The 12,582-nt window shown below is 42.2% G+C and overlaps 1 protein-coding gene across 2 annotated transcripts in view; it reads left to right on the forward strand.

Annotated features, from left to right (window-relative positions):
* The window catches only part of UGGT2 (UDP-glucose glycoprotein glucosyltransferase 2), an 82,623-nt gene that overhangs the window by 58,402 nt on the left and 11,639 nt on the right, over window positions 1–12,582 (forward strand). For both annotated transcript variants that reach the window (XM_015627395.3, XM_015627404.3), the window contains 2 exons: window positions 2,865–2,949; window positions 10,230–10,315. In XM_015627395.3, the coding sequence (XP_015482881.1) occupies window positions 2,865–2,949; window positions 10,230–10,315 (171 nt within the window). The remainder of the gene's footprint in view (window positions 1–2,864; window positions 2,950–10,229; window positions 10,316–12,582) is intronic.

Below are 12,582 nucleotides of genomic sequence, written 5' to 3' on the forward strand. Positions count from 1 at the left end.
TTAGTCATTCTATTTGTTTGCATTTTTCAATTTGTTTTTTCCAGAAATCACTTACAATCTGTTGAAAAAGCAGAAAAACAGTCCTTACCCTTAGAGGCTCACCTAATCTCCACCAACTGTATCTGTACCATTTGTCTAATTTAGCATTTAATTCTTAAGAAATATAAAGTGATTTATATAAGATAACATGGTTTAAAAAATAATGTAATGAGGTGTAGTTAACTTAAATAATGAAACAAAATTAAACAAAACCACTCTACATTCTAGTCTGGATCAAAGGAAATATAAATTATCTGCTGCAGTTTTGCCCATTTTCCCTCTGTAACACAAATAGGCTTAATTAAACTCAGCTAAGTTACTAAAAACTAATACCTCATGAGGAATCTAGACAATGCAATTTATTTCATCTCATTATTCCAACTGTAGACTTAAAATACAACAGGAAAAGTATGTTTGCAGGGCTGCGCCAGGATCTTTGATATTTCTTTTACAGAATTAATAGTATGAAGTTGCTATCAGAACTCAGGCAACTGTTTGATAGGATGGAATTTTGCCAAGAGCTATTACAGTATAATCTCCATCCACAGATTAGTCATACCCTCTGCTGTTGAACTGTGAGATTAACCTGTTTTCTTTAAGGCACAGGCCTCAATGCCCCCGCATTATAAAGGGTGTTTTAGAACTTTCTACATCTCTCATAGTTGGAAGTAATTTATTTTTACTGCATGTAAATACACAACATTTGAAATAAGCTGCCTTTTTCTTATAGACTGCTTCTAACAAGGATCATTATTTTCATGCAGTCATGCTTGTATATAAATTTGTTATTAATAAATTACTATAAATATTAGGAAAATAAAAATTGTTATACTCAGGAATAATCTGAGCATTGCTTATTATTGGAACTTTGATGTTGGTAGGAAAACAAGTAGACATTGCAATATAAGACTGCAAACAATTATTTATAGCTAAAGATATATATATAAAATCCTGATGAATATTTTACTTTTTAAAAAGGCAGGTAGATACAATTTTTTTCTACATGTCATGCAGACTGCTTAGCTGAAAGGTATAGCTCTTACAATTTGGGCAAGGAGTTGTATGTCTGTTTCTTGGGCTTGTGGTCATAAAGGATCTCCATTTGTTGAGCCCAAAATCTTTTGTTTCCCATATGGAAAATTATAATTTTTGTTATATCAGTACTTAGTTTGTAAGTACCAATTTACGATCACTTTGTCATTTGTATTAAAAGCATCTAAGTATTTTGAAACATGTTAAAGTTGTGACATAAATAGTCTGCTAGATATGTTTAGCTTTTCACAATTACATAACAATAAGGTAGCTATTATTACATAGTGCTGTCAGTATGCAAGGTGTTTTGCTTGGATTTAAGAAGGTTGTTCATAGTAATATAGAAATTCATCAAACTGAGTTCTGTGCAGAGAAAAACAGTTGGCACACAGTAGAGATGGAGCCCACAAGGAGGTATCCATGAAAGAGATTTAGGTAAACAAATCAATGTTGTTGAATTTACATCCAAACCAAACGCTCTGAGAATATTGCAGACTTTGGAAAATGCTCTTTATCAGCAGAATTCTTTGTATCTACCTACAAAATTCATAGCATGGGGATTTTGAGGTAACTGAGTGAATAACAGAAAATTTTGGTTGTGTGAACACTAGGGACAAATATGGGAACATCAGGTTGGCTACTGCTATCAGCAGTTTGTGTTTGGATCATGTTTTACTATTTTAGAATTTTTTAGTGACACACTGTATTTAAAATGGAATTAAAGTCTGAGCATTATACATTGCTGAGATGAAAAGACCATTGTTGGCTGGTTGTGCATATTGTAAGGTATTTTAAAAGTGTGAAAATAAAATGGCAATAGAGAGTAGAAAAGTTGAGATAATTCTGAACATTGTTTTGTGCAAGAATAGGCCATCTCCATGAGACTTAGTGATTGTAGGTACATTTTACAAAAAAATACATTAAATTCAGATGAGTGTGTAAAATCCTGCAGTATATAGGTAAGTGGTATGATGTGTATTGAAACAAGATTTAAATATTTCAGTTTTCCAGGGGAAAAAAATTAAGCCTAAGTGGTGGCAGATTACTTTCTTAAACCCATTTTTTATATGGGCATCTTTAGCGAGAGGAACCTGCATAATGCTGATAAAAGACAGAAGGGATTGAAGGGGAAATATATGGGCTATTGAGCTGCAAAAGCTAGAAAATTTGAAAATTATGTTATTATACTGTATCACAGTAACATTTTTCATATTAGCTACTCTCTGGACTGCAGTACAGTTTGGAGACACCTGAATGGCTTTAAACTGATGTTCAGTAGGGCAGAGGTCCATGTGGTGCTTGCACAGCCGTGTCTTCAGGGGTACAGTTTCCAAAGCCAATAAAGGGGTACACTTGAAAGCAAATATTCACTGTCTCAGCATTGTAATGAAGCCTTCCCTATACTTTTTAAAGCAGATCTATTTTAAAAGTACATTTCATGCCATCACACAATTTCTAAGATGTTTTCCAGGTCTGAAAATTTGTTAATATTTGAATATTTTATACACATATATAATACATAACAATGTGTTTAGCTCTCGGTTACTGCAGTATTTCATTGATTAGTAAATTTTATAAAAATCAAATTAAAAAGTGAAGGTGATGACTGTGGACAATGTCCAGTGATTAATAAAACTCAAAGTTTTTGAAGTTAAAATATAATTAGATGTGAGTGAAATAATTTTTTTCTGTAGGTATCAGCAATTGTAAACCTTATTCTCTAATTAAACCCAAGTAACAATACATATTTTAATGAGACAGTACATTTGTCTGGGTTTTTTTTCTCCTCACAGCCATGAAGGAACAGATTCTGGAGCTGACCTGACAGACATTATTGTGGTATTAAACAACTTCAGAAGCAAAATTATTGAAGTTCAAGTATGTATGCAGTGTTCCCTTGTATGAAATATGACTTACGCTTTTATGTCTCAGGCTATAATTAATTGAAATATTTATACTGAAATATATAATTTAGATTTTGTATATTTAAAGTGAAGGAGGTACAAATTAATGCAGTTCATTTGATCCAATCAGGTTATACTAATTGTGTGGGAGATGTGTTAAATATCTGTTAAACATGGATAACATTTCTCTCATCTAGCTCAAGGTTCTCAAACATGTAATTGTGATGACTTGAATTCCCTTTCTGCATAGCAGGAGATTCATGGTGCATCAAGCTAGCTATGTTTACACTGGAATGTTTTCTCCCTGTTGCTCCCCCCCGGGTCTGTAGCATGTCGGACCCTTCCCCTCTCCCCTCCCATTTGCTTTCACCCCATTAACTGTAGCCGACTCTCCCCCACCCCCTTGCCCCCAGTATAAAAGTTCCTGCCACTTCCTGCTCGGTCTCTTGGAGGAGGAAAGTTCCGTGAATAAGCTGAGGGACGGTGTCCCAGAGAGAGAGCCTTCTTCGTCTTTTCCCTTTGTCCTTGCCATACCCCTCCCACCCCCTGTGGACTGCAGCTAGTCGGACCATTTTCCGGGGCTGAGAGCAAAAGGATTACCGCAGTTTGGCGTCTAAGGTGGGAGCTGGTCTTAAGGACAGAGATCCCATGAGCAGCTGGGCACCACATGTAGATTGTACGAGCTCTGGATTGTCAGCTACTTTGTTGCAGCGAGTTGCTTTTTGTGTAACCACGGCTACAAGGGCAGGACCAACAGCCTTCCTAAGCCCAGGAAGGTGGGTCTCAGGACATCGACGACTTCCTGCACAGCCCCGGGCCAGCCGAGGACCCAGGAAAGGATGAGTGTGAGTGGCGCAGGTTCACCACACAAGTTCGTCCAGTGAAGCGCTCAGCTGCGGGTTTTCCGGCTCTACCGCGCGGCAGCCGCGGGTTTTTGGTTTTCTCAGCGCGGCGGTTCAACAACCCCCACACCTGCGATGGGGGGTGGGTGAACCCCTGACTGGCTCCCACAGGGGTAGGGCTCAGCCCCTCCCTGGACCCGCTGCAGGTGGGGGTGGGCGGGGGGCCCAGGCGGTGGGGACCCCGGGGATGATGAAGAAGCTATACCCATAAATAGACACTATCAGTCCTTCTCTTACCAAAATCTGTAAAGAAATCTGTAAAGCCCAAAGAGAGTTTGGTAGAGGTAGTGAAATCTTTAAGGGAATGTGGAGACCTACTTTAACATCTCATGAGTTAGTTCCAGCTGATCTCAGAGACCTCTTCCAGTGTCTCCTAACCCCCTCAGAGTTTGATCTTTGGGAAAGCACATGGAAGGGATCCTTAAAAAGTCTCCTGGTTGAGCTCAAGCAAAGCACGCAGGGTGCAAAAGATGCAGATGCTAATGAAATCACTTTTGAACATCTGTGTGATGAGGGGATGTGGGCTAAACCTGAGGACCAGGCTTAGGTGCTAACAAAATCCATTTTAGATAAGATTTGTGGCGTGGCAGAAAAAGTTTTTAACCAATTGCCAACAGTTGAAACTCAGGGCAGCTATGTTAATGTTAAACAGTTTCCCTCAGAAAGTTTTTTGCAGTTTGTCGACCGGCTTTGAGCACAAATAAAAAGGCAAGTGGAAGGACAAGTGGCGCAGGCAGAACTGATTAAGGAGATGGCTCAGAGGAATGCCAACGAAGCCTGTCACAGGGTGATCCTGAGACTGCCCATTGATCCTTCACCTACCATGGCACAGATGACCAAGGAGTGTACCAAGAAAGCAGAGCTGTTTGGTGCACAGGATGGGAGGCTGGGACTGACAAACCCAAGGACTGTGGCAGCAACAACACCAGGAATGAAAAAGCCACAGATGTCATCAGAGCAGATCCAGCATATCACCTGCTTCCAGTGCAGAAGGCCAGCACACTTCGCCAGAGACTGTCCTCAAAGCCAGCGCCAAAAGAAGCAATACCAAACGGAAGCAGTAGCCAACCAACAAAAAAACTGGAACTAGAGTGCAGCCCCGCCCAGCGCAATAATATAAATGTAGCAGGCCCCAAAGTGGGAAAAGCCTCTCTCTTAATTGATAAAGGGGAGGAAGGGAAGTGGGGTGCGGGACTGCAGAAAAATCATTTTATGGAACGCATGCCTTACAAAGTCTGGTTGCCTCACAAGCGATCCAGACTTGTAACTGCCAAAGCTTTTCTTTTCAGGTCTACTCATTGGACAGTCATTGGGGTGACCTGCTGGACAATTCACAAGACGTGACAGGACTGGATAGTGAGTATTTTGTTATTGGGGACACAGCACACACATTCATGGAGATTGAGGTGGCTCCCGTGACAATCAAGGGAGACTTAACACACCTCACCCTCCTGGCACATTACCCTCAGCCACCCTTCTATTTGGCCAAGGGGCAAATCATCGCCCAGGCCATTCCTGTTCCAGCAGAGGTCCCAGTAGATGACAAAACACCTGGCGTCTACTGGGCAGAAGTGGCTGGCGAGGATAAACCCATCATGGGATGCAACCTAACCCATGGATCAGATCACCTCCATGTGGAAGGGTTGATTGACCTGGGGGCAGATGTGACGATCATGCCTGAAAGGGTGTGGCCTTCACATTGGGAACTGCAACCCGTGGCTGGCAAAATCCAAGGTGTAGGAGGAGTGAAGTTGGCAAAAGTTTCTAAGAGCATTGTTCAAATTGAGGGGCCAGATGGGAAACTGGCCAGTGTCCATCCATTTGTCACTGACTACAAGTACCCCCTGAGGGGGGAGAGGCACCATGTCCCAGTGCGGGGGCTCAGACTAACCATCCCTGAGACTCCCCAGGATTTTTAGACACAGCCACTGTGGAGCACCCTACCCAAAAGTTAACGTGGCTGGATGATAATCCAGTCTGGTTAAATCAGTGGCCACTCAGTAAGGAAAATCTCAGGGCACTTGAAGAGCTCATGGAGGAGGAATTGGCCAAAGGCCACATAGAGGAAACAACCAGCCCTTGGAATTCCCCGGTCTTTGTAATAAAGAAGCCAGGGAAGGATAAGTGGCTCCTCCTTCAGGATCTGAGGGAGATAAACAAAGTAATTGAGGACATGGGGTCACTCCAACCTGGGATGCCCTCCCCAGCGATGTTCCCACAAAATTGGCAATTGGCGGTCCTAGACATCAAAGACTATTTCTTCCAAATTCCCCTACACCCAGCAGATGCACCACAGTTTGCTTTCTCAGTCCCTGCAGTCAACTGGGAGGCCCCAATGAAACGGTACCACCAGAAGGTTCTGCCTCAGGGAATGAAATGCAGTCCTTCCATCTGCCAGTGGTATGTGGCTTCATTGCTGTCCCCAGTGCATGCCAAAAAAAGGGAAGCCATCATCTTACACTAAATGGATAATGTGCTTGTGTGCACCCCCAATGACACTATACTCCAACACACACTTGACCTAGTGGTTAAAGTTTTAACCTCTGCTGGATTCCAGCTGCAGGAAGACAAAGTTCAAAGGATGCCACCTTGGAAGTACCTGGGCCTGGAGATCACCGTGCGGACAGTTGTCCTGCAGAAACTGGAAATTGTTAATAATCCCAAAACCCTAGCGGATCTCCATTCCCTGTGCGGGTCTTTGAACTGGGTCAGACCCTGGCTGGGTCTCAGTAACAAGGACCTGGATCCCCTGCTCAATTTATTGAAGGGGGAGAGAGAGTTGCTCTCTCCCAGGGAACTGACCCCAGAGGCAAAAACCGCAATTGAAAAAGCACAAAGGGCTCTGACTGAGAGACAGACTCATCACTATAAGCCTGAGCTGCCTTTCAAGTTCATTGTCCTGGAAACTACCACACTTACATGGTTTGATATTGCAGTGGATCAAAGGGCAGAGAGATTCACTCTTCATCATAGAGTGAATCTTCCTCTCCCACCAACGACCCAAAACTATCACCAAGACACAAGAGCTGATCTGAAAGGCCAGGGTAGGGCTCCGGGAACTGGCAGGTTGTGACCTTATGTGTATTCACCTTCCGGTCAGACTCTCTGGAGAAGGTAAACACTCCCCTGAAAAACTGACCAAAGAGATGTTTGAGCACCTGCTGCAGAGCAATGCTAACCTCCAGTTAGCTCTGGACAGCGACAGTGGACAAATTTCGGTCCGTCCACCATCAGACAAATTGTTTCATGAAGAATTCCACCTTAATCCTCGTGAGAAAAGAAGCCGAAGGCAGCTCAAAACTCTTACAGTGTTCACTGACGCATCTGGAGCATCCCACAAGTCGGTGATGACTTGGAGAAATCCACAGACTCAGCTTTGGGAAGCTGATGTTGAGTTTGTGGAAGGGTCACCCCAGATAGCTGAACTAGCTGCAGCTGTGAGAGCCTTTGAGAAGTTTTTGGAGCCAATCAGTTTGGTTACCAACTCAGCCTATGTCGCAGGGGTGGTGTCCAGAGCAGAGCAGGCAGTTCTCAAGGACATCGAGAACAAACATCTCTTTAGGTTGCTCTCCAAACTAATTTATTTAGTTTCAACTCAAGAACATCCTTTCTATGTGATGCATGTGAGGTCACATACCAATTTGCCAAGTGCAATTACACAAGGGAACCGCAGACCTGATTCCCTTGCTGCTCCAGCCGAAAAGGTACATCTTCCAGACATATTCCAGCAGGCTAAGCTGAGCCACCAGCAATACCATCAAAATGTGCCAGGACTGATGCATCAGTTCCAGCTAACATGGAGTCAGGCTAAAGACATTTTGGCTACCTGTCCCAGTTGCCAGCTCCATTCCATGCTGTCGCTGGGTATTGGGGTTAACCCCCGAGGCCTTAGGACCTGCAAAGTGTGGCAGACAGACATTACATACATTTCCCAGTTTTGGTTGCCTTAAATATGTACATGTAAAGCATTGACACATACTCAGGTGCAGTTTATGCCTCTGCCCATGCAGGGCAAAAATCTGTGCATGCCAAACAGCACATGGTACAGGCCTTTTCAGTGCTGGGGATCCCTAGGGAAATTAAAACAGATAATGGCCCAGTGTACAAATCCAAGGAGTTCCTGGAATTTGTCCAGCAGTGGGGAGTGGAACACAAAATTGGCATCCCCCACTCCCCCACAGGTCAAGCTGTGATTGAGTGTACCCACCAGACACTCAAAACAAGCCCTAGCCAGGTTAAGTAGGTGGGACAGTGTGGATGTCGCCACAACAAAAGCTTTGTAAAGCTATGTTTACCATCAATTTTTTGAACTGTTCATTTGTAAACTTGAGTCCCCTGGTGGTTTGGCACTTTAACAGTGGTGATCAATTTAAGTTGTCACAGCATCCACCGGTCTTAATGAGGGACCCAGAAACCTGGCAGACCAAGGGCCCTTATGAACTTGTCACTTGAGGGTGCGGCTACGCGTGTGACCACCCCTACAGGCCCTTGTTGGATACCTCAGAAATGGGCAAAGCCTTTTGTTCCCAAAAACCCAGCCCCAGCAGAAGGAGATGGAAAGCAAGTGGCAGTCGCTTCCAAAAGAAGATGCCACTGGAAAGAGAAGAAACCTTCCTGTCATGTGTTTACTGTCCAGCAGACACCCACTGACTGTTACTATGCTTTAAAAATATTTTTCCTTTTGGTAAACCTACCTCTCACTCAACCTCATGATGAGCCCTATCCCAATTGTCATCTTGTTCATGCGGACTGGTTCAGTGAATTGTTCAAACGCTGGGGACTCACGGGGTGGGGAGTTCAATTGTTAAACTCTGCTTTGAACTTTATATAATTAAAAAGGGGGAGATGTTGTATTGCATTAAGCTAGTTACATTTACACTGGAATGGTTTCTCCCTGTTGCTCCCCCCCGGGTCTGTAGCATGTCGGATCCTTCCCCTCTCTCCTCCCATTTGGTTTCACCCCATTGACTGTAGGCTACCCTTCCCCACCCCCTTACCCCCAGAATAAAAGTTCCTGCCACTTCCTGCTTGGTCTCATTTTTTTCCCCCCTGGAAAGTACCATGAATAAACTGAGGGATGGTGTCCCAGGAAGAGAGAGCCTTCTTCGTCTTTTCCCTTTGTCCTTGCCATACCCCTCCCTCCCCCAGTGGACTGCAGCTAGTCGGACCATTTTCCAGAGCTGGGAACAAAAGGATTATGGCACAGGAGAGAGTCCAAAGGACTGCTCATCCCAGCTCATACATATCTGGATTTAAACCAAGAGAATGACCTCTTGAGACATCCATTTTTCTCTAGTGACTGAGGAGAGATTTTACACAAAGTCCAGATTCCAGAGTGGAAGTCAAAATCAGGTGTGTTGAATTTTACCCTCAGTGACCAGATTTGTGTGAACAAAATTACGTTACTTTCATTAGATGTATCAAAAACAGCTAATGGAGCACCATTTATATTGAGGAGAGGGATCCTCGTAATACTATATATTTTCCGCTATTTTGTAAATATTTTAAAACATCAGAGACGAGTCTCTTCCCCAGTCCTGTAACTGAAAGTTTCCAGAACCCAGAGAAAGTGTGTAAGACTCTGGAGCACAATGAGCCTGTCTTTATACCAGAGAATGGGTAAAAGGGTACCTAGTTTTCCTATTTTGAGCCAAAATAGGAATATTGTTCTATATGAAAGGTGGTATGTATTAAGCTTATAACTAGAATATGAAAGCTCTGCCATTCAGTTGAACTCTTGAATCACTTCACTGATCTGTAGGATGGGGCTTCAGGAGCACTGGCTAAAAAGACGCATGATTTAGTGTCAACAGAAATCTGTGTTAGCTTGACAGCATAAACATGTGAAATTAATATGATTAGAATCGAGTATGTTCACACATTCAGGGTGTAAGAAGGTATTTGGTTTTCAAAAGCAATCAGATTTCTTTTAATCAAGGAAATTGAGGTAGTAAATGAAATTAATCTTGAGCCTTTATAAGCATCTGGATACAACAGCAGAAATTGCTTAAGTTGGATGGGAGAGCTTATGATCCAGTGACAAATTTGTCACTTTCTCCTTGTGAGGAGCTTATGAGAATGACAATTTCCTTTCAGCTAAGTTCCATTGTGAGGTGCTAATGGCTGGATCACAAACTCGCAAGGGAGGACAATGAGATAAAATTTGCCACACTTGTAGTTATTGTTTCCATAAAGATGTGCAGGGGGCTTGAAATGTGCTGGCTGATTTATTAATCACCATATTTAGTAGCTCTAGCCACTTAGTACACCGTAGTTAGATATCACAATGCAAGTAGTAATTACTATCAACTACTTTTCCAAGTTGCACAAAGGCATTTATTTTATTGACTAGGTACAGAAAAAGCCTGATAAAGTGAATGAAGAGCTTCTTACAGATGGAACAACAGGAAGAAAAGGAAAGGTGGAATCAATTGCAAGGTAATGCATAATTTGCTTCTAATTCAGCTGTTCTAGGACATGTATTATTACTCATAGCAAGTAAATTTTCTTACTTGATAGTGACACAAATGTGTAAAAAGGCTCTCGAAGGCATTTATAATGTAAATAAAAAGGGGGAAAGACAAGTTATAATGTCTTGTAAATCTCTTTTTTATTCCCTTCTTAATCCCTCCTTTGCATTTCCAGTTTCTCTTCATTTTCTCCTTTGGCTATTTTTTTTTTTATTTTGCTGTGGCTGGGAATCAGTCTCAATGCAAAAATCTCAGCCAGTTTTGTGGTACTCAGATATGTCAAACTGAACACCAAAAAGCAGGCCAATGCTGCTTGTCTGTTCCTAGACTTAATTTATGAAATCTCAAGAAGTGTTTTTACATCTTACTTTAAAGTTTTTCTGTAAGTAATTGTAATAAGCATCTCAAGCATTACATTTGGGGCTAATACTTTTGTAGAACTTCTAATTTGCTGTTGTGAACAAGACTCAAAAAAGGTTTTCTTAAGTTTTTAGTAGCTTGGGCAATGGTTGTCAGTCACAGACTGCTTAAGAAAATATAGAAAATGCATAGCAGTTCTACTTTATCTACTAGTCACTTGGCTCCAGTCAGTCCTGTACACACACATCTTTTGGTAGATCCAGGATTGGCTTCTGTTCCATCATCAAAATGTCTCATAATAAGGCCTCTTGTGCCACAAGTACCTACAGACCTAAGACTAAATTGAGTCTCTGTTGCTGATTTTATGTTTATCAACATTTATCCACAGATGATTTTACTGTTACAATATAATAGAATTATATAATGTTAGGTTTGGAATGCCTTAAAAATAATCTAGTATCAAGCCCCCTACCATGGGTAAGAACACCTCCCACTAGACCAGCCTGTTCCAATGTCTAACCACCCTTGCACTAAAGAATTCCTTCCTTCGATCTAACCTAAATTCCCCCTTTTTCAATTTGTACCCATATTGACTGGATTCAGAAACCCTCCCAGACTACATGCTACAGTACTACAACTCTCAAAAATTTCTTCCACACTCCACTCACATTGCAACACAAAGGTGCCTCCTTTGAAGAATGATGTTAGTTGAAGGAAATTTTTCATTGACTTCAAGCTTCCCTCTTCTAATTGGCTGCATCAAAGGATGTATGTGCAGAGATAAAAATCTTAACTTCCTCTAAGAAGGTTACAAGGCCAGAGATCTCTCAGTCTTCCAGGTCTTGCCTTTTATCACAGTGCCATTCATCATGCTCTGAGCTTGGCTGGACCAAGGAAGGAAGCTCCTCACCCAGTGAAGTTTATTTGCTCTTCCCAGTGATTCAAGGTTGTGGCTGAAGGGCATGATTTGAAGCTGTCAGCCTCCTGCCATCTAGGATCTTGTCAAATACCCTTCCTTCATTTTCCAGAATGAAAAGAATATCCACCAGCATACTGTTCACTGCAGGGACCCACGTGTGCTCTAACATGGGAGATGTGCACGCCACTTTGCCCAAGCCCTTTCATGCTTGAGCTGCCCTTCTCCAACTGACTGCTTTTCCCACGTGACCTTGCAGGTCAGCCCAGCAGCTTTGGGAGATTCCTGCTTTCTGTAAAACTTTGCAGAATCAATATTTTCAAGATCCTTGCATCAAACCCCGATTTTCTTTTCTCACATGTGATGGCTCCTTTATAAAAGCTTGACGTTCTTTCAGTCCTGCTATCACTAAATATAAGACATGAGACAAAAAGGAAGAAAGAAGACAGACTGCTTGGATCTGTGAACTGCAGTCTGTTTAGCCTTTGAGAATACAGTGCTGGTTGAGAGCTTGTCTGTCTTCTTTGAAGATGCCATACCATGCAGACAATGCCACTTCATTGATGTCTCATTCTTTCACCATGCCTGAGTGAAAAGAACATGGGTTTCTCAAAAGATTATTCACACCACTTAAACACATTTCAGCCTCTCAGCTATTTCTAAGGTTTCAGCTTTGTATCAGTGGAGTGATCTGAATTCTTTTGAATACATTGGAGATCTGAGACGTGTCTCATTTGCTCTTAAAGATTATGAGGATACCTATTTTTACACTTTCTAAAGGATACTTTTAAAAGGGATATAACCAGAAGAAAAAGTAGCAGGAGTGACTCATGCAATCTAAGTGTGTGAGGAATGACTCACCTCACAAAAAGGACTATTGAGGTAAATTTCCAACAGTATCAAAGGGCTTGAAAACCATTTGATAACTGTAACCAATCTGGCTCTGCAGTTCTGAGATC

Source organism: Parus major, chromosome 1 (genome assembly GCF_001522545.3).
Source record: "Parus major isolate Abel chromosome 1, Parus_major1.1, whole genome shotgun sequence".
NCBI classification, from domain to species: domain Eukaryota; kingdom Metazoa; phylum Chordata; class Aves; order Passeriformes; family Paridae; genus Parus; species Parus major.